The following is a 23,287-nucleotide window of genomic DNA, read 5'->3' as shown; positions in this document are numbered from 1 at the left end:
CAACTCAATCCCATGAAAACCCTACCTCAAGCCAAAATCCAAACACAAGCCAAAATCCAACCATAAGTCACAATCCCAATACAAGCCAAAGTTTATTGAATCCTTTTTCCCAAATTGCCGAAATGGAGTCAATGATGAATGAGGAGATTTATCAAGTTGATGGACTTGATTTGGTCTTGGTGAATGAATACTGAAGAGTCTTAAATTGGAGAAAATGGAGACTTGGTTCTTATCAAGATTTGATGACAAAAGGACCGAGTATGCAAGAAGAAGAATTATTTTCCTTGAATTGGATTGGTAATTTTGATGTTGGCCATGCAACTTTGATGTCTACGGTGAATGGAATATTTGTGAATAAATTGAAAGCTAAGTTGGCCGAGACTACTCTTGATGGCACAGTCCAAGGAGATATGCCTACCCAAGATGATTTCCTAGTTGATATTGATGAATTTGTCACAAGGAATGTAGAAGAAGTAAATGTCACATGTGGTGCACATTTAATGGACAGTGGCTTATATGATGTGAGTGTTTTGAATTTCACTGAAATAAGTCAAGATCAAAATGCCATGCAATCTAGCCAACACACGGAGGAAATTCAATTCATTCATGCAGAAAGTGCACAAGGTGACACGCACGTGGTACACACACCGGAAAGGGAAGGATATCAACAAGAAAATCAAGCTCAATCTCACATGCTTGAAGTCAATTTTGCTCAAGAAGGAGCAAGATGTTTTCCCACAACCCGAGAAGAGCAAGACATTGATGGCACAACCTCAAAGGAAAAATTGGAAAATCTGGAGAAAGTTGTACTAAGCCTTGTTGACCGAATGGAAAGCATGTTTCAAGGCATCTACACTCATGTGGATCATGTTGTCAATACTCAAGGTGGAAAATTCGAAACATCATTTGATGAAAATCGGAGGAGTCAACAACATTTGATCGACACCCACCAAGCACTTGAGAGACAAGTTGGAGGATTGAATACAAATGTCAAGGGGCAACTCAATGAGTTCTACATCCAACTCTCTCAAATCCTCAAGAATTCTGGAAAGGCAAATGAAGCAATTGCCGTAAGTCAAAGCCAAGGAATTCTCAATGTTGTTCATCAACATGAGAAGCAGATTAGTGATGTCCACACGGATCTCATTTCTGTCAATACCAAAGTGGGCTGCCTTCGAGGTTCATATGAAAATATTTCCGAATCTATTTCATCTCTTCGTGAATCAGTTTATACACTCCTTGATTACGCCAAAAAGGGGGAAGAGAGATTCAGTCATTTGGAAGGCATGCTTGAGATGATGATGACTGCCATGGCCACCCGGAATGTTGGTACAAGAAGTAGTAGAGGTGGAGGAGGCAGATCTGCTGGCAGAAATGTTGCTAGAAGAGGAGGATTGGAATATTGGTTCGGTGGTGGTGAAGCTGGCAGTCCAGGAGGATCAAGCAGCGCAAATACCACTAACCGTTCTTTTCGTGACATTGTTTGTGCAGGAGGAAACATTGAGCAAATTAATTGGTATAACCGTGCAGCTCTCTATTTGGAATCCACACCAAGAGATGGTAGAGTTGAAATGCCAAAGTTGGTGACTTTGAATGATCTACCAAAGGGAATGAAGAAGAGTGGTCCAAGTGATCAAAATTTATGGGTTTCGAATGAGAATTTCAGGAGAATCCAAAGCTATGCTAGAGCTTTGATGATCATGGTTCTAAAGGACTATATCAAGGTCAATGATGCGGAGCTACAAAATGGAAGAAGCCTAGAAGAATGCATCATATGGTATGAAGAAGGTATACTGCCCGGGAACAACATCATCGAAGCATTCAACTATTATTCAGTTGGGCAGGTATGAAACAATTATGCCATTAGTGACAATTTCATTGATGTTCAAAATCATATAAATCATGTGCTTAAAGAGAGGAGAAACAAAGTAATTAGATGATTTGTATGATTGTCACATTTGTTTTTGTATGGTCCACGAGAACATGAACCCATGAACAATTTGGAACAATTTGGAATGATTCGAATTATCTATTTATGATGCTACTAGTTTTCCTTGTTATTTTTTATTCATATTTTATTTGTCTTGAAAGGTAACATTTTTAGCTTAGTTTGTATCAAATCGCATAAATTGGAAAAATGCAAAAATTCATTATTATTAAAGTCCAAAAATGCGAATAGGAATTTTAGTTGCTAAAAATACCTTTCTTAGAGTCAAAATCAAATGTTAAACTCGTCTTGGCTATGTCTAAGTTAATAAAATCTTTTGAACAATAATTGTTTTTAAAAGACAAGCCAAATGACTGAGTATAGGTTTTGGCGTCATCAAAAAGGGGAAAAATTGATAGGTATATTTTTGTAAGTTTTGATGAGCCAAATGTACTTTAGATCCCCTTAGTCTTTAGGTCTTTAGTACAAGCATCATAAATCAGAATATCGAGTCAAAAGGAATCTACCATAGGAAGAACAAAATTAATTTGAGAAATTATCTACCATAGGAAGAACAAAATTAATTTGAGAAATTAATTTTGGTCCTACGATTATTCATCCGAGAAAGAAGCATAAAGGAATGGCATTGCAAAGAATGATTGGATGAGCTTAACAGTGAAATGGTAGAAGTCCTTACTCAAAATGATCATACCCCGAGATCGATTCCCCCCCAAGGATTTATTTTTACAAGTCAAGTTTTCGGACAAGCACAATGCTACCGAAAGAGCACAAGCACAATGTGCTAAGGAGCACGATGTGTGCTGACAAGCACAATGTGTGCTAAGGAGCACGATGTGTGCTGACAAGCACAATGTGTGCTAAGGAGCACGATGTGTGCTAGGGAGCAAAATGTATCAAAAGGAGCAAAATGTTCTACAGGAGCACGATGTGTGCTGACAAGCACAATGTGTGCTAAGGAGCACGATGTGTGCTGAGGAGCACGATGTGTGCTGACAAGCACAATGTGTGCTAAGGAGCACGATGTGTGCTGACAAGCACAATGTGTGCTAGGGAGCACAATGTTCAAAAGGAGCAAAATGTATCAAAAGGAGCAAAATGTTCTACAGGAGCACGATGTGTCCAAGGAGCACAATGTGACCAAATCAGAAAAGCACAATGTTCAAGTCAAAGGAGCACGATGTTCAAGTCAAAGGAGCACAATGTGACAAAGAAGCAAAGATGATCAGAAATTGGGTAAATTCGAAGGAATTTATTCTAAGTCTACCAACATGCTACAAGAATCCAAAATTGCCTGAAAGACATTTGATCAGAACGGAAAAATATTTATGAAGACATGAATATAAAAACTTATCCTAGAAATAAATTCCATCAGATGAATTTATTTCAAAGATACGTTGGATATTCAATATGACAACAAAATAATATTTTGAACAAATCAATTAGAGATAAGATATTATTTTGTCAGGCAAGTTGACAATCAAATCAAAATTGAAGACATACTATTGTCAACAATATCAGGCTATGAAGATTCAAATTTCAAATATCAAATTATCCCACTCCAACGGATATATTTGATTGCCTATAAAAAGCCATGAAGACTTGAAGACAAGTGCAGCAGCGGTGAAGAGGTGCACAAGATAGACACGAGATAGAAGTGCAATACACACGAAAATTTAAAAGTGCAAGTGCTCAAATATTCTTAGAGACTTAGTCTGAATAGTCTCAAAAATCTAGTTGGAGAGAGATACAATTACCTTTGTATTTGTAATTGTAAAAAGAGTATAGCTGTGTGCAAAATACTCTAGTGAGTGTAGCTGTGTGCAAAACACTCGTAGTTGCTAAGTGTAGCTGTGTGCAAGACACTTAGTTGGCGTTGAGTATAGCTGTGTGCGAAATACTCGGAGTTGAGTGTAGTTGTGTGCGAGACACTCGGAGTTAAGTGTAGCTGTGTGCGAGACACTTGGAGTTGGGTGTAGCTGTGTGCAAAACATCCGGAAGAAGTGCTTGTGTAGCGCTTATTCACTATTGTAACTGTGTGTGGAAAATAGTGAATTTCTCCTAGACGCGAAAGGAGAAAAGTGGACTAGGAAGATTACGCCACTTCCGAACCACTATAAATTGCCTCTCTCATTTACATACCGCACTTACATAATTTGCTCTATCTATCTATCTTATCCGACTAACCCGTTTACTATTCACAGTTTATCTTAATCTTTCGGGTTTAGTGTGTTTTCACGTATGCATGTGACTCAAACTTCTCGAGCTTAAATATTGAATCTTTCTAAGCAAGTTTGACGTGTTGCATGTAACATTCATCACACGGTCGACGTGATACAATATTTATTTATAATCTTGAATATTGCTATTATATATTGAGTGGACCATCTCCTTTAGGACGGCGTGGTCTAGTGGATTGATGCAACCCATCCTATGATTGAGAGGCGTCAAACGACGATTGTTCGAGCTGACTGGGTGGTTGATCGGTCGTAGTAACAGTGGGTGACGAACGACGGCTGGTTTGGTCATTTTCTGAGACAGTGGGAGACGGTGTTGGAACTGGCGTTGGAACTGGTATTGGAACTGGACTCGGAACTGGAGTTGGAACTGGTGTTGGAATTGGACTCAGAACTGGAGTTGGAACTGGTGTTGGAACTGGACTCGGAATTGGAGTTGGAACTGGTGTTGGAACATGTGTTGGAACTGGAGTTGGAACACCCACGGTCTGTACCTGTGTAGACAAATTAGACGACTTGCACAAAATACGGCGTGATTCAGAATTATGAGAATCAGAAGGTAAGCTGTTAGATGACTTGTGCAAATCGTTATAATGAAATACATGAGGCACAAATCTAACATGTCTAGATACATAAATACGATTCGAACTGTAGTCTAGACATTTATAACCGGATTGGGTGTTTGAATAGCCAAGGAAAATACATGGACGTGACCTCGGTTGTAGTTTCTTGGTGTTATAGGGATTAAGTCAATATGTGGCTAGAATATCTTTAGTTGTTACTTGTTCTATTTGTGCTCCTGTAGACTAGTTATATTTGGTTGTAACTTCCTACTATCTACACTCCTCCATGTACTATTTATAGGTTGTGTTTTGCAATAATAAACATGTAGTTAATTCCTTCACATGGTATCATTACAACCAATGGGAACCCCAACACCGCGAGGAACCAGGCACCACGTTTTGTTACATTGGAGTGTGTCAAACTCCTCGTTCATAGCTTTCCTCCACCGAGCATCCTTCAAGGCCTGAGCGACGGTAGAGGGCTCTTAAGTGAGAGGAAAGGGATGCGCTGTGGTGTGGTTAATAACATAGTTAGAATACCTGGGGTTAGGACGGCGTGGTCTAGTGGAGCGACGCAGCCCATCCTGTGACTGAGAGGCGTTGGACGACGATTGTTCGGGCTGACTGGGTGGTTGATCGGTCGTAGTAACAGTGGGTGACGAACGATGACTGGTTTGGTAATTTTCTGAGATAGTGGGAGACGGTGTTGGAACTGGCGTTGGAACGGGTGTTGGAACTGGTGTTGGAACTGGACTCGGAACTGGAGTTGGAACTGGTGTTGAAACAGGTGTTGGAACTGGAGTTGGAACACCCACGGTCTGTACCTGCGTAGACAAAGTAGACGACTTACACAAAATACAGCGTGATTCAGAATTATGAGAATCAGAAGGTAAGCTGTTAGATGACTTGTGCAAATCGTTATAAGGAAATACATGAGGCACAAATCTAACATGTCTAGATACATAAATACAATTCGAACTGTAGTCTAGACATTTATAACCGGATTGGGTGTTTCAATAGCCAATGAAAATACATGGACGTGACCTCGGTTGTAGTTTCTTGGTGTTATAGGGACGCAACCAGGGAAAGCACAGGCAACCAAAAGGTTGTAACTTATCATAGTTGGGTTTTTGTTTGAACAAAACTTTATATGGAGATTGATTACCTAATACCGGAGTTGGAAGTCGATTGATGAGATAGACGACAGCCTAAAACGCGTGAGACCAGTACGAAGAAGGCAAAGAAGCAGCGTGAAGGAGTGACATTCCATTCTCAACGACATGCCTGTGTCTCCGTTCAGCCATGCCATTGTGCTCAGGTGTATGTGGAGGAGTCAAAAAATGTGAAATGCCATGAGCATTGAGCATCGAAATTAATTTAATAAACTCCCCCCCCCCCCCCCATTGTCAAAATAAACTGACACAATTGACAGACCAAAGAATTTCTCCACTAACCTTTTAAACTGAGGAAAAATCAAAGAAACATCAGACTTTCGTTTTATAGGATATAACCAGACATACCTAGAGAAGTGATCTACAAATATTTGTATATATTAAAGACATAAGATTTCGGCCAATGAAATGGCTTCATTTTCCTGCTCAAACTATACTACGTCGTTTTGGTTTTCTCTCGGTATTAAACACATAAAAAAATCGAATAGATAAAATCAATTGTGTTTGTCTTTTAATTGAAGAATAAAACTATGATTACCATCCCTTTTTTAGAGTCCCAATTATCTGGGAAAGTGGTCAGTCGCCTTTCATATTAATGCGGCTGCCAACAATTTAATTCAAACCATTATAAAGGAACAACTATTGAGAAATACAATATGATACAAATACAAATACATACAATTACGATCTACATACAACGGATACAACATATATATATGAAGTTGCGAATTAAATTTTCCCAGGTGTTGTTTGTTCTTCCAATGTGCAGTCTCATTTGGGAGGCAAACGAGAGATCATGGCTGATTTGAAACTTCTCAACAAGCCTCTATAAATACTTGGTACTAATTTCATAATTGTCTACCATTATTCTCTCCTTCAGTCTAACTGATTCATTAATCTTTCCTGGTTGCTTTCAAATTTTTGAATATCTGCAAATGGCTCCTGTTTATATTCTAGGCAAAGACATCAAATTATCTACTTACAAAAAAGCTATCAGGCTACGGTTGATTCGTACCTATACGGTACCCGAAGGTCGCAACAGTTCGGATAGCATCAAGAGTCAGGAATGTGTCTTTCATGACACTGAGGTAAGTTCTCTTTCGATTTCAACTGCAAAAAAAAATGTATAATTTGTTAGTCAATATATATGTTCTTGGTTGATAGGGTACATACATTCATGGGAACATCACTAAAGACTGTGTGAAAAAGTATTCTAAACTTTTAAAAGAAGGGAAGGTTTATGCCATCAAAGATTTTGCAGTTATATCCCACTACTACCAATACAAAACTACTGATCACAACTACATGATCAGATTTAGTCATGAGACTATTGTTGAGAGACACAGGCGAAAGGGTTTTCCCTTACTAATTAATGTTTCGGCTTAAGTCTTATATTGACTTAATATCTGAAAAGCATCTCATTGGTATGATTTCTATTACTTCTTTTCTCTATATTATATATCCTATATCCTATGTTTTCATTGTACTTTGTTCCATTTTAATTGTTCTATTCCCCTTTTAGATGTGATTGGTAGAGTGGTGGAGTACTACACTCTAAAAGAGATTCTTATAGCTGGATTTCCCTCCAAACTGGTGGATTTTCTCATAGAAGATGGCCAGTAAGTATGCTTACTTTTCTAAATTTATGTCCATATAAAACTGCATTAATTTTGCATTTTTTTCCTAATTATAAACTGCTTATAAAATGGACATGTGTAGCATAATCTTTTTGTCACCATTACATTAAAAATACACTCTAAAACTGGCAATCAATGAGCTTTAAGTTACCTCTTACATATCTGTATTATTCCTTGATGAACCAAAGTTTCTGATCTGTCAGTGTTTATTTCTGCCAATCTCAAACCAGGCTTGTATGTATTCAAACTGTGATTATAGATACAGATTCAATCAAATTCAAATAAATTTTAAAACTGAAATTGAACATGTTAAGTACATACCAGGCCACTGTTTAATGCATTCAATTTTTCACTTTGATGTGTAGTGTAGTTACACCTGCAGTCAAATGAAATATTCTATAAGCAAAATAGCATAAAGATTGTATGTATTCAAATCTGTGATTGTAGAAGAAAATCATACTAAAGTAAACTGTGGATATGAAGTAATTCAACTAAAACATATATTATACAAAAAATACTTATCTTTATCAGATTCTTTCTATACTCCTTAATGATGTTTTCAATCACAACGTAATCCTTGTGCTATTTTAACATCCAATCTGGTTTTGTTGATTTTTCACTGTATTTGTTTAGTTAGACAGATTCAAATAGATTAAAAAACTTGACTTGAGCATGTTAAATACATACCAGGCCACTGTTTAAGTACAATCTGTTTATCTAACTTTTAGGGGCAATCGTCTTAAGTGTACTGTGTGGGATCAACATGTTGATACGGCCATGCATTATTTCAAGACTCATGTTGATGGTCCTTTGATTGTTTTACTCCAACTCTGTCGAGCAAAGAAAGTGGATAGTAAGTGCATGATAACTTATTCTTTAACATCTACATTGATTATTTTTAATCAAATTTCTGTTTGTAATATGTAGATGAATTCAGAATTTCAAGCTCCTACAACGCTACACAGTTATGGTTTAATCTCCCTTGCAAGGAATTTCAGGAATTTAAAGACAGGTAATTCCACATAATTTGTATTTCTAATCACCTTTCCTAGATCAATGATGACTTAGTTTTAATTCTTTACTTTGCAGTTTGAAAGTTGATACCAGGCCACCTCTAAGTGTACAAACTATGTCTCACATGTCCTATGGAAATGCTGCAAAGACTTCAAAATCTCCTATGATAGTAACTACTATCAAGGATCTTTATGAAAGAGCCGAGGTACAATGTAACTTAGTTTAAACTTAACATTCTATTTTGATTTTTTTTAATCCTAACTTATCAATTGTATTTAATTTGAACTAACAGGAGGGCTACTACTGGGTTCCTGTAAGGATTGTTGCTGTGGAGAGTACTACCAATTGGTATTACCATTCATGCAGAAGTGAGGGATGCTTTAGGAAATTGCACTTGAAGAATGGGGCTCTGCAATGCCTAACATGTGGCACAACCTGGCAAGAGGGAAACCTAAGGTACAGGCTCATTGTGAGGATAGGTGATAAGACCACTGATGCTCCTTTTCTTTTGTGGGACAAGGAGGGCTGCGAGATAGTTGGAAAGACTGCATTCGATCTAAGGAGCAAATACTCGAAGGTATTTTTTAGATAACAAACAAAAAAGCTGACTATACAGTTTTTTTTTTTTTTAATGAAAGTGTTTGTATTTAAACACCTTTATGTTTTTCAGGATGGGTCTCCTCTCCCAACTGGTATGGAAGAGGTCCGTAATAAGGTTATGGTCTTCAAGATTTCTACTAAGAATGATCACTTCAAGAACTGAGCAATAGCTATACCTGTGGTTGGAATAACATATGATTCAGACTTAGTTGATCATTACTGTCCCTGTTTAAGTGATGATCAAGATCAGCTATCAAGGATGCTAAATGAAGATGATCTAGATGCTGAGTCTGATGTAAGTATTTAAGTAATAAGTAATGGTCACTTGATTGAATAAACTAAATACTTCATGGTCTAACTAATTCTTTTTTCTTATTTATAACAGGAGCCTGAATCGGTTGATGAGGTAATCAGTCCCAATCCTACTCAGGCTAAGAAGCAAAAGCTGGATGAACAAGATGAACCACTGGAGGCAGGGTCATCAAAAAGGAATTTACTTGATCAATTTTCATCCAGTAGAGATGCAAAGAAAACAAAGACTGTTTTGGTTAAACAGGAGAAAAATTAAGGTTCTGTTTTGTGGTTAAATGATGGACAAAATGATTGAATATTGGTGATTTGGGTGGTCATGTTTTTTGTAAGCTGGATTTTGATAATATGTACTCCTAAGTACATATTATGTGTGATTGGTGATGGTTTGCCAAGGACATTATGCACTTTGTATAAGTGCTTTCTTATGATAGTTCTATAAATGGTTTTTATATGTTTTATAATATGGTTTGTCTATTTCCTAACTCATTGCAAGTATGAACAGGCAGAGATCAGGTAGCAGGCACAAGAAACTTAATAGCAGTGGATTTAAATAAAGTACTTACCTGTCAGGGATAGTACCTCTAATGTTGTGGTCTTGAATTTTCATTCCACCTGAAATAAAGGAATTTGTACATATATCAATTCCATTATATATTTTAATCCAACATTACATCTTACAAAAGTGTACTGTGTCAATTGTGTTTGTCTTTTAATTGAAGAATAAAACTATGATTACCATTTGGTACCTTAGTCACATATTTTACTTCAATATCACTTGTTGAGCTGTGTTCTAAGTATTTCCATCAGGTCAGGTTTGTCAACATCTGAACTTAGCTTCAAAATCTTTTCATGACATTCTAAAATAGTCAACTACTTTATAATAGATTATATACAAAGTCAACCAACATTTTAAGTTTAACCAAACCAAGAATATCATACAAAACAGTCAGAATATCAAATTTAAATGTCATGGCTTAATCAGATCACAACATTAAGTAGTTTAATTCTCATAAAAACAGAATCCTTCTTCTCAATCAATAATTTAAATAAAATTTTCAATAATGGACTACAACTAAAATTCAAATCCAAGTTATATTTATCCAAAAATTACAGCCAATCAAAATAGTCAAGTACTTTATAATAAAACCTATACAAAGTCAGCCAACATACAAATTCTAACCAAACCAAGTATGTCATTACCACAAAACTTTCAGAATCTAAAATTGAAATGTAATGTCTTAATCAGATAACAACATGAAGTACTTTGGATACATAATTATTTTTCCTACTTCTCAATCAATAATTGAAATAAAAACTTCAAATAAGGACTACAACTAAATTTCAAATCAAAGTTATATTTATCAAAACATTTTAGCCAGTCAAAAAAATCAAGTACTAAATAATAAAGTCTATACAAAGTCTGCCAACATACAGTATATATTCAAACCAAACCATTGAGACAGAATACAAAACATGTCAGCTCACTTAAATAGTTCTGTAGTGTCTTAAACAGATAACAATATAAAGTTTTCTCTTCTCATATATGGAAATCCTAATTCGCAATCAAATACTTGAATAAAAACTTCAATAAATAAATACAATTAAAATTGAAATCAGAGTTATAGTTATCAGAAGTATACCACCATAAAGATGCTAACGAAACTACGAGATACATAGTAATTGTTTTCCACCCGTGATTTAGGGACTAAAAATGAACTATTCTCATATTCCAGATGTTGCAAATCTAATAGTATGCAAAGCGACAGATAGTTTAGAAATTACAGAGGTTACATAAATAGAAAACTACAAATGGAATTTGGTGTCAAGATTGTGAAATCTTGACCGCTCGGTTAGCCAGGTAAGTGAGTACACCATAACGCCTTCATTTGTGGTATTTGGCAGTAGTGAAATTCAAGAGATCACTAAAGTTAAACTCCAGTAGTTAACTTTTTTCCTCTCCAAAAGATTGAATAGTAAACTTAATGTAGACGGAAACTCTGAAATCTAATGGCATCAGAAATTAATATCATCATGTGCCATTTCCTTGAAAACAAATGTTAGAATCTGAGTAAATTAATTCAAACAGAATTGAACACTATTCAAAAATAGAAAATAATAAATCAAATAAACTGAGATTCAAAAAGAGGATTGGATCTAAAATTGTAAAACAAAATACACATCTACTAATTAGGTGATTATTGACATCAAAACTAAATTTCATCAATTCTGTTCTAAAGCTAGAAAATAACATCTTAGTTTTGATAGCAACATATGGCAGGATTAAGATTGGGAATAAATACTATCTTTTCAATCTGTATCTTTTCTGCTTCCCAATAGAAGTAATCATTAATAAATTCCAGCAAAATTCTAGGGAATTTCATTTTGCTTTTATGTTTTACACTCAGATACACTCAGATATTCACATTTAAATGCAGAGTACACAATTCATTTTCAACTAAACCCACTACTTACAGAAAAACACTTTCCAAACATTAAGCAGTTCAGATCAATGAGGAAGTTAACTAAATCAACTGTCATCGGCTCCAAAAGGAAGGAGACAATCTCAAATAAATGTACTTTAAACATTGATCAAAACATCTATTACTGTCACAGTTTCTGTCTCATGAAAAGATTTCATTCTCCTATTGATATTGAACTTTAATTTTTTTATCTTGCAATTACAAACTGTATAACCATATCTCAAATCTGTTTGAATTTAAAGAGCCGAATTCAAATCTGTCGAGCAAGGATAACAATATAGTAGGGGTAATTTAAAAATTCATATTTCTTGGTAATTATAGGAAAGCTAAACATTAGAAACTGCAAATTAATAAGAATCAAGTTCAACAGATAACACTAAGTTGCTAAATTACTTAGGTTAAAACCCTAACTATACAAACATACAGTTTAGCATACATAATTCGAATCGAAAACCAATTTACATCTAGATTTTTTGGGCAAAAATAGTAAAGATTAACTAAGATTGAGTACGAAAAATACTTACCTTCATCCGATTGTTTAGATCCATGAAAAGAAACCACCTAGAAGGTTAACGCGATTGTAAAATAGCATTGTTGCGTACATCCATAGCTATATAATACAGATCTACGTTCATCTAGGTTGCATCCGTAAAAACAACCAAGCATCTCAGTAGAGCTGGCTTAAAAAAAAAGGATTTAAAACGTCAAACTAAACTAGGGTTTCCCTAAATTCGCCCTCTTCCATCTCTCTCTCGAAGCCAATCACAGTATAGACTGCGATCTATCAAGAATGAGTTTCGTAGATAAGGGCGAGGCCAAATTCAGACGCCATTAACGCCTAAAACGTCTGGATTACAGAGATAGATAGAGAGAGATAGCGAGAGATAGACAGAGTGATGGCATCGTAGAGAGAAGAGGTAGCGTAGACAGTGGGAGTGATGATCAGATTGTGTCCAGAAGTCTCACTTCTGGACACTTCGATCCTTTATTTTTTTTCCGTATATATATATATATATATATATATATATATATATATATATATATATATATATATATATGTATATATATATATATGTATATATATATATATGTATATATATATATATGTATATATATATATATATATATATATATAGATATATATATATAATGCTTAGGTTAATATGCTTATTTTATACATATGCTTCTTTATATAGTACGATATTCATTTTTGTTAAATCAATCTTATGTATGGTGTTTATTGTATTTAAATTATTGTATTTAAATAATGGTGCAACATATATATTTTATTTTTTGTTCAGTAAAATAGTTTATTTAATGTAATCATTGGATTAACTATATCTACATCAATAATTATATTAGTACTTATTTATTTTATTGGTTATAATATCTTTATTGTTTTTATGACAGAAAATGATTGTACGGAAAATGGAACATTCAACACGCCGAAATTAACTGCGATTGCTAGTAATTCCTTTCTTTCTAATTGCAATGTCGGTACTATGGTATAGTACATTTAATTTAAAGTATTTATATTATATATATTAATGTTAGCATTTTGTAATTTTTTTGTTTAGAGTGTTCAATTGCAGTAGAATTGTCAAGTGGTAGATCTCAGCTTACATGTGTTAATGCAACATCTCAAAATAAGAGGCGTTTTACTGGGCCACAGTGTGGAGGTCTTTCTAAACAATCTTTCAACGTATACAATGGTATGAGACGTTATATATCTATACATATTTACTATATTTGGAATTTTAGTTGCTGTATTAAAACAAATTTGTTTGTTTTTTCAATTTTGTTAATATATTTATTGTTAAATATGGTTAATATGCTTATATTATACATATGCTTATTTATATAGGACGATATTTAGCTTTGTCATGAAAACCTTACGTGTGGTGTTTATTGTATTTGAATTAGGGATGTTACATATATAGCCCTTTTATTTTTTGGGTAAATTAGTTTATTTCATGTAATAATTGAATTGTCTTGATTGCTTTATTAGTAATTCTTTATTTTATTGTCTTATTGTACAGAAAATGCAACATTCAACACACCGAAAGTAACTGTGATGGATGGTTAGTCCTTTCATTTTAAATGCAATATCGGTACTATGGTATAGTACATTTTATTTTAATTATTTATATTATATATATTAATGTGCGCTTTTTGTAATTTTTTTGTTTAGAGTGTTCAATTGCAATACAATCGGCAAGTGATAGATCTCAGCTTACATGTGTTAATTCAACATCTCAAAATAAAAAGCGTTTTGCCAGTGGACAAAGTGGAGGTCTTTCTAAACAATTTTCTACATTAAATTATATATCTATATATATATTTACTATACTATATTTGGAATTTTAGTTTGTGTATTAAAACAAATTTTTTTCCTAATAGTTTTACAAAATATTACTCAATCAATGACATCGCAATCTAACGTGCTCGAAACTACCCCTATGGTGTCCAATGAAAGTCGAGAGCCTTTGCCAAATCTAACAAATGGTAAAGTTTCTAGATGAAGTTAATTCTTTTTAAAAATATGAATTTATATAAAGTGCTTTATGAATAATAACGTTTGTTTTCATCCTATAGTTCAAACAACAAGATCGTGCGTTGTGGATTACAATACCTCATCACCAAAGGCGTCAATGTAACGTGGTTTGATGTCAGCTTTTAATAGTGTGGTCCATGATACACCATCAAACTCTACAAATGGTAATGGTGAGTATAGGTACGATTAATAACCTTTATTATTTGAGCTTAGTAATAACATTTGTTTTTTTTTTTTTGTCGATTATTACAGTGATCTTGGTGATCAAACGTACTCGTGCCATCACTGTGGAGCTATGTTTTGGTTAGAGGAGCGAGTTAATAAATCTAGCGGTGTTCGAAATCCGAGATATTCACTATGTTGCAGTCATGAAAAGATAAAGTTGTCGCATCCTAATATTCCACCTATGGCAATCAGGCAGTTGTTCTTTAACCAGGATCAAAAGCGTACCCATTTCTTGAAGAACATTCGGTCCTTTAACAATATGTTTTGCTTTACTTCCATGGGTGGAAAAATTGACAGAACTGTCAACAATGGTAGTGCACCACTGACTTTTAGGTTACATGGTCAAAATTTTCACTTAATGGGTAGTTTGCTACCACAATCTGGTGAAAGACCAAAGTTTGCTCAATTGTATATTTATGATACTCAAAATGAGATCAAAAATCGTCTATAGCTAACTGCACTTGGGTAAGTTATGTACGTTTCTTTAATTTAAATAAATGAACATCATTTTTAATATCAAATAGATTATGAAATTGTATGGGTTTGTCTATTTCAAACAGGGAAGATGAGTCAACCAATACAATGCATCGTGAAATTGTTAAAGGCATCAATGATGCACTGGATGAAAATAATGTTTTGGTCAAGAGTTTTAGGATGGCCAAAACAGAGATGGAAAGTAATCATAGAACTGATATTAAAATCAAACTCATCGGTAAGAGGAACAAGGATGCAAGGACATATAACTTGCCACAGGTTGGGGAAGTGGCCGCATTGATTGTTGGTGATTTAGATCCAAACATGGGAGAAAGAGATATATTGGTGGAGTCTAAAGCTGGTCATTTTCAAAGAATAACTTAATTAAATCCAGCATATCTCCCACTGCAGTACCCATTACTCTTTCCTTATGGTGAAGACGGATACAGAGACGATATACAGTTTACTACTGTCGAAGGCCAGAGGTCAAATGCAAGGAGTAAACTTAGTCCAAGAGAGTATTTTCATTCCGTTTGCAAGATAGGTTCAATGAAATGTCAACATTGCTTTATGCTAGACGGTTGTTTCAACAATATTTGGTTGATGCTTATACCATGATAGAATCAGGACGCTTGGTTTATATTAGGTCTCACCAAAAGTCACTTCAGTGTGAATGATACAAATTTTTGACAGATGCATTAACACGTGGTGAAGTAGATCCTACTTCCCAAGGAAAGCGCATCATTTTGCCATCGAGTTTTACCGGAGGTGCAAGATATATGGTGCAAAATTACCAAGATGCAATGGCGATTTGTAGATGGATCGGGTATCCAAGTCTATTTATTACATTCACATGTAATCCTAGGTGGCCTGAGATTGAAATATTTTTACAACCAAAGGAAACTCAAAGTTGAAGATAGGCCAGATATAGTATGCCGTGTGTTTAAAATGAAATTAAATGCACTCATAAAAAACATTCAGAAAGAGAACATTTTTGGAGTGGTAGATGCAGGTAATTTATGTGATTTTATAAATATATTTGAATATATTTGATTGTTACGTATCTTTAAAATAATTGACAATTTTTTTTGGGGTCTAATTTCACAATGTTTGTATTTACAGTAATTTACACCATTGAATTTCAAAAAAGGGGATTGCCACATGCTCACATTTTGATATTCTTGAGCAAGAGTAACTCTTACCCTAATCCTAAAGATATTGACATGATCATATCTGCTGAGATTCCAAGTCAATTGTGCGACCCTGAGTATTATAAAGTTGTAGAAGAATTTATGATTCACGGTCCATGTGGTGCAGCAAGGAAGAATTCACCTTGCATGATAAATGGTATGTGCTCTAAATTCTTCCCCAAAAAATTTGTTGAAAACTCAACAGTGGATTTCGATGGATATCCAATCTATTGGCGTCGAGATAATGGTCGTACAATACGGAAGAATGTGATTGACCTTGATAGTAGATATGTTATTCCACACAATAGACATTTACTTATGAAGTACAAGGCTCATATTAATGTGGAGTGGTGCAACCAATCTAGATCAATAAAGTACTTATTCAAATACGTCAACAAGGGTAATGATAGGGTCACAGCTGAATTCTACAACAATGGGGTGGAAGAATCTACTGGAAAGATTGTAGATGAAATCAAGATGTACTATGACTGTAGATATATTTCACCCCCTGAGGCCGCGTGGAGGATTTTTGCGTTTGACATACAATTTAGGAATCCATCTGTTGAGCGATTGAGTTTCCATCTTCCCAATGAGCAATCAATAATATTTCATGACGACGATTTGGTCAATGATGTTGTAAATCGACCGACAGTAGCTCAAAGCATGTTTACTGCCTGGTTTGAGGCTAATAAAAAGTACGCAGCAGGGAGGCAGTTGACTTATTCACAGATGCCAACCAAATTTGTTTGGAAGAATAATAAAAGAGAATGGCAACCTTGGCAAAGAAATTGGGCAATTGGTCGAATCTTTTATGTGCCACCAAATACTGGTGAGATCTTTTATCTTAGATGTTTACTTAATATAGTTCGTGGACCGACTTCATTTGATGAGATTAAAAAAGTCGATGGTGTTCAATACAATTCATTTAGAGATGCATGTTATGCCCGCGGATTAATCGAAGATGATAAAGAGTATGTTGATGCAATCACTGAGGCAGCAACTTGGTCTTTAGCCCATTCTCTACGGAAGTTGTTTGTTACACTTTTAACATCCAATTCAATGTCCAAGCCAGAAAATGTTTGGGAGATGGTTTGGCAATACTTATCAGATGATGCTCAATATATTTCTAGAAGGAACCTCTCAGTCCCAGGTAACCTTTATTGTTATATTATTATTCATATGCGTTTTTAAAAGCATTACATCTTACATTTTTTTTCTAATTTTGTAGATTTAAGTCTAAATGAATCTCAAAAAAAGAATTTTGCGTTGCTTGAAATGGAGAAGTTGTTGAATGCTTGGAACAAATCTCTATCAGATTATCCACCTATGCCAATGCCAGATGAAAACAATGATTGGTTTTCTGGTAACAGGTTGTTGTTAGAGGAGATGTCATATGATAGGGAAGCTCTAATGCATCAACATAATTCGTTGCATCCGAAACTAACTGATGAACAGTTACTCATATACAATAAGGTGATGGCAGATGTTGAAACTGAGAAAGGTGGAATGTATTTCATTTATGGTTATGGTGGAACAGGAAAAACATTTTTGTGAAAGATTTCAGCAGCTTTACGGTCCAAAGGCAAAGTTTTTCTAAATGTAGCATCAAGCGGTATAGCTTCGTTGCTGCTACCTGGAGGTAGGACTGCACACTCCAGGTTTGCTATACCAATTGGTGTTAATGAAGATTCCACTTGCAACATCAAGCAAGGCAGTCCACTTGCTGAATTGATAATCAAATCCAAATTAATAATTTGGGATGAAGCTCCGATGATGCACAAACATTGTTTTGAAGCATTGGACCGAACAATGAGAGATTTAATGCATTTCAAGAATTCAAGGAGCTCAACAATGACATTTGGAGGGAAAATAGTGGTGTTGGGTGGAGACTTTAGACAAATTCTACCCGTTATTCCGAAAGGTACTAGACAAGATATAGTACAAGCCAGTATTAATTCATCTTACCTGTGGAATAATTGTGAAGTTCTTCGTCTAACGAAGAATTTAAGATTGCGAGGTGTTACAAATGAAGACGATGTTGAGAAGTTAGATAGTTTTGCCAAGTGGATTACGGATTTAGGTAACAGTAATCTTGGTGGTGAAGACAATGGTGTTGATTGCAATATAATGATACCATCTTCAATTGTATTAGAAAACGAGGTTGATCCTATTAGACAAATTGTTGAAAGCACATTCCCTGAATACCGTTCTGGGAACATGGATGAAAGACAACTAGAGAATAGAGCTATATTAGCTCCAACATTAGATGTTGTTGACGAGGTCAATGAATACATGAATGGTATTAATCAAGCTGTATCAAGGACATACTTGAGTTGTGATTCTGTTTGCAAGGCTAAGACAAACTTTGATATGCAATCTCAGGTACACACAACAGAATTTTTAAATAGCTTGAGGTGCTCAGGTGTACCAAACCACTCTTTAACGCTGAAAGTTGGAACTCCAGTTATGCTGTTGAGGAATATAGATCACTCAATGGGGTTGTGCAATGGTACAAGGTTAATAGTAACACAATTGGGAAATCATGTTATTGAGGGAAAAATCATATTTGGCAATAACGCAGGTACAAAGGTTTTGATACCAAGGCTATCTTTGACTCCTTCAGACCCAAGACTTCCATTCAAGTTTCAAAGAAAGCAGTTCCCACTTATGTTATCATATGCAATGACAATCAACAAAAGTCAAGGTCAGACGCTTTCACATGTTGGTTTGTTACTGAAAAAACCTGTTTTTAATCATGGCCAATTATATGCGGCAGTTTCTCGGGTCAGTAATCCGGATGGTCTTAAGGTCTTAATTTGTGGGGAGTCTAGAGGTCTTCTAAATAAGACTGAAAATGTATTTTATAAAGAAATCTTTAATAATTTGTAATTGTTTTATTTATTTAACAATAAAATATTATATTTTGTGTATTTGTGACGTCTATAAACTTATTGACCATATATCATGAATAAAACAATTTTTAATATATTTCACCATAATAACATGGCCGTGCAACGCACGGGTGCAACTACTAGTATAACATAATAAGCAAAGTCATCGATAGATTTTTCCGTCGGACGCCATACATCAGTGTAGAGCAGTTGTAGAGGCCTAGTGCTAACAAGTGTGCTTTGGAAAAAAGGTAATTTATGACTTTTGTATACATTGCATGATTGGCAGGAAAACTTATTTAATGCTGACATAGATATGGGAACGTTGCAGTGTTGTAACACACGATGCAACACCTTATTAGACGGATGGCCTAGACAATGGTGCCACTGGGAAATGCGAGACAGCTGCATGGAATTAGATGTAGGTTGACGCAGGAGAGGTGCATAATAGACACCATTAATGTTCGCCCCCCATAGTAATGACATCCCCATTCGAAGATTCTTCACAAGAAAGTGGGAATCAAAGAATTCCACCGACACTTGATTAGTTTTGCACAATTGCGATATGGATATTAAATTATTATGCAACTGTGGAACACGTAGGACATTTTGGAGAGTGAGCACGGAAGAAGGAGTGAGAATAGATGACTGACCAATGTGAGAGATGTTTAAAGAATTACCGTCGCCCAGTCGTATCCCATCAAGACCATTATACTCGGTGAAAGTGTGCAGAGGAGTCATATCCGGTGTGGTGTGGTGAGACACCCCGCTGTCAAACATCCACGGTGTAGTTGATCCTACAATAGAATTAGCTGCAGGTGACTGAGACTGAGGAAATGTAGGAGCCTGCACGGGAAACACATTATGGGCCTTTAAAAACCGGGCTAACTTATGGCAAACACGAGTCTCATGGCCAGCAAGGTGACAGAATTGACACACAACACCTGGTTGAGTGTTGGTGTTGTGCGACCAATTCGGTCTATTATTGCCATACGTGTTGTTGGTGTTGTTGCGGGACCTCCGATCGGCAGTGGAGTGCTGACTATTTCGAGAAGCCGAAAGACCATGCTGGGAGGCATTAGCAGTAGCCAAAAGAGATTGGCGAGCATCATGACTTCAACCAACTGACGTTCATGAGCCGTGAGCGCATCAGCTAATTCTCCCAAAGAAATGGGTTTGTCACGAATACGAACGACAGATACGATGGAGCTGTACTCATCCCCTAGTTGTGTTAAAATATACACAACCATGTCTTCATCAGAAATAGGGCATTGAGCCAGGGCGAGATTTTCAGCTATTGATCGCATGTCATTCAAAAATGCGGTGACTGAATGATTACCCTTCGGATTTCTAGTAAGCTTGGCCTTGAGGGAAAGGATCCGTCCTCGGGAGGCGCTAACATAGTTAGCAACGAGCCGTTGACAGGTATCACAAGTAGTGGATGCGGAAGCTATAAGAGGTTGTATGGTGTCTGTACAGCTCCCAAGTAAAGCACTGGTAATTATCTGATCTTGGCGATACCAAGTCAAACGTGCTGGATTCGGAGTTATTTGTGCAGTATCATTGAATTTTGCTGGTTCTTTGACATAACCATCGATGTATCCGAGGATATTAAAGCCAATCAAGGTGGACTGAACTTGGCGTCTCCAGACAGGAAAGTTGAGGGGGGGTGAGTTTGATAGGAAAACTAGACGGAGCATTGAGGTGCAGCATGTCAGTGGTGGTGGTAACTATGGATATAAGAATGGCGAAAGAGAAGAGAAAAAAAAAACTCCTTAGGGGAATATGGCTCTTGGTACCATGTGCTCCATCTCAACTAAAAGCCTAAGCTGATAGTTGGATTGCACATTAATGGCTATATGCTCAACACGCCCCCTCACGTGTGCGGTGGGTTCCAAGAAATACGTGGACACGTGGACCATAGTCGCTTATAGGTGGTGCTGAGATTCTAACCCATGACCTTTGGTCTGGTTCTGATACCAAATTCAGAGCAATAACACAAGTCCTGGGGGATGTTGCAGCAAAAGTTCCAATTCCCTGATGATGGATGCATAACATTACCTTGCATAGATGAAGGTTCCAACCTTGAAGGAAATAGAGAGGATTAGAACCCAGAAGAGAAGAAAGTAGAACCAACCCCCAGATAGCATCTTCCCATGGCCAACTGGTTCCAAGCTGGCTGGACTTTGTGCACCTTGTGAGAAGTCAAAAGAAAGGATGATGTTGTAATTGCCATGCTTGCTGCCGAGAGTCAGGTCGCTGATTTGAATCAGACCAGCAGTAACGTGCACTGAGCTTGATGCTTGGGTTGCTGCGTTGAGGCGCAGAGCTGCATCTTTTGGGATCTCTGATGCGAACGCTGGAGGAACGGGTATGTTGCCCAACATTTGGCTGGCTTGCTTGATAAATGGATGTTGGAAGTCTGACCCCAATTTGGTGGGCTCTGTCTTTGACGATGATGCAATATCATTCTTATGTTCAGTATCTACGGACTTTTCGTTGGGCAAAACAACCTGTTCAGTTGTGTCGCATGCATCCTTATCAGCAGAAAGTGATTGTTCTCCAAGAAACTCATCATTTCCAATAAATATATCAAAATCAAACAGCACGTCTTGGAAATCATCCTTGGCATCATAGAAATTAAGGAAGTCAAGCATGTCGAAGCCTGAGGTATTTCCTTCGACAGGGTTTGAAAGATCATTAGTTTCAAGAAATGTTCCATCATTATTGAATTGAAATCTGTTGGTAGTGTCCATGAGTGGTTCATTGAGTAAGCAATTTAAACTTTCAGAGGTCATGCTATTGCTAGACTCGCCCATGTACTCTCGTTTAACAGGCTTGGGATCAAAATCATGAATTGGTTGATCAAAGGGCTTCAGCTCATCAAGATCTTGCGGCAAGGATACTCAACATTATCCACCAAAATATTCTCAAAATCTTCAACATGGGCAGCTGTGTCCTCAACGTGCCCAGTACTATTGTTCACAGGAACCAGAGCACCATCTAAGGGAATGTCTGCCCCAAGAATCTCCTCAAGGTCATCTCCACTGGTAATTATCTGATCTTGGCGATACCAATTCAAATGTGCTGGATTCGGAGTTGTTTGTGCAGTATCATTGAATTTTGCTGGTTCTTTGACAGAACCATCGATGTATCCGTGGAGATTAAAGCCAATCAAGATGGACTGAACTTGGCGTCTCCAGACAGGAAAGTTGAGGGGGGTGAGTTTGATAGGAAAATTAGACGGAGCATTAAGGTGAACAATATTAGTGGTGGTGGTAGCCATGGATATAAGAATGGCGAAAGAGAAAAAGAAAAAACAAAAAAAAACTCCTTAGGAGAATATAGCTCTTGATACCACGAGAAGGAATTAACTGCATGTTTATTGATGTAAAACACAACCTATATATAGTACATGCAGGAGTGTAGATAGTAGGAAGTTACAACCAAATATAACTAGTCTACAGGAGCACAAATAGAACAAGTAACAACTAAAGATATTCTAGTCACATATTGGCTTAAGAGTAGATTCTGCATAAGTATAATTTCTTTACTTTCAACCAACAAACATATAATTTTGTTCATTACATTGAAACCTTAACTCTTTCGTTTACAAATCTTGCTACATCCGAAAGTCAATAAAAGAAGATATATGTTGAAGAGCACGGGAAACAGTTGGACCGATACATACAAAGAGATTAAGAATTCTAAACCCTTCTCTCAAAAGGGTCAAAGAAAGTTTCCACAAGATAAGTACATTCATAGCTCAAATCTGTGTTAATCTGCCTAAAATGAGTAATGATTACTTTCAGTTTTCATCATGCCCATAAAAATTTCATATTCAATGATGAATGTGTGTTCTTTTTTATGATTATTACGTTAATTGCTTTTATTGTTTTGTTCGTATGCCAGGTTTAGTACTTGCAATGTTTTATTTATTTTTTTCCATTTTACTAACATTTTGTTTTCAAGTTGTTGGCATATGATGACCTG

The 23,287-nt window shown here is 36.1% G+C and overlaps 2 protein-coding genes across 2 annotated transcripts; one reads left to right on the top strand and one right to left on the bottom strand.

Annotated features, from left to right (window-relative positions):
• Positions 1-14,920: 14,920 nt before the first annotated feature.
• On the top strand, positions 14,921-19,724 carry LOC109147121. The gene is made up of 8 exons (XM_019294766.1): positions 14,921-15,147; positions 15,300-15,574; positions 15,907-15,981; positions 16,079-16,225; positions 16,336-17,553; positions 17,632-17,876; positions 17,961-19,211; positions 19,584-19,724. Exons 1-8 carry the CDS (start codon positions 14,921-14,923, stop codon positions 19,722-19,724), a joined length of 3,579 nt encoding a protein of 1,192 aa, XP_019150311.1.
• A 1,547-nt stretch (positions 19,725-21,271) lies between these two features.
• LOC109147120 (NAC domain-containing protein 53-like) lies at positions 21,272-22,580 on the bottom strand. The gene is made up of 2 exons (XM_019294765.1): positions 22,206-22,580; positions 21,272-22,173 (listed from the first exon to the last, which is right to left on the bottom strand). The coding sequence occupies exons 1-2, from the start codon at positions 22,578-22,580 to the stop codon at positions 21,352-21,354; spliced, it is 1,197 nt and encodes a 398-aa protein (XP_019150310.1). The 3' UTR covers positions 21,272-21,351.
• Between the last annotated feature and the right edge of the window lie 707 nt (positions 22,581-23,287).

Source organism: Ipomoea nil, unplaced genomic scaffold (assembly GCF_001879475.1).
Source record: "Ipomoea nil cultivar Tokyo-kokei standard unplaced genomic scaffold, Asagao_1.1 scaffold1977, whole genome shotgun sequence".
In the NCBI taxonomy this organism is placed as follows: Eukaryota; Viridiplantae; Streptophyta; class Magnoliopsida; order Solanales; family Convolvulaceae; genus Ipomoea; species Ipomoea nil.
This window is presented reverse-complemented; position numbering and strand designations above follow the sequence as displayed.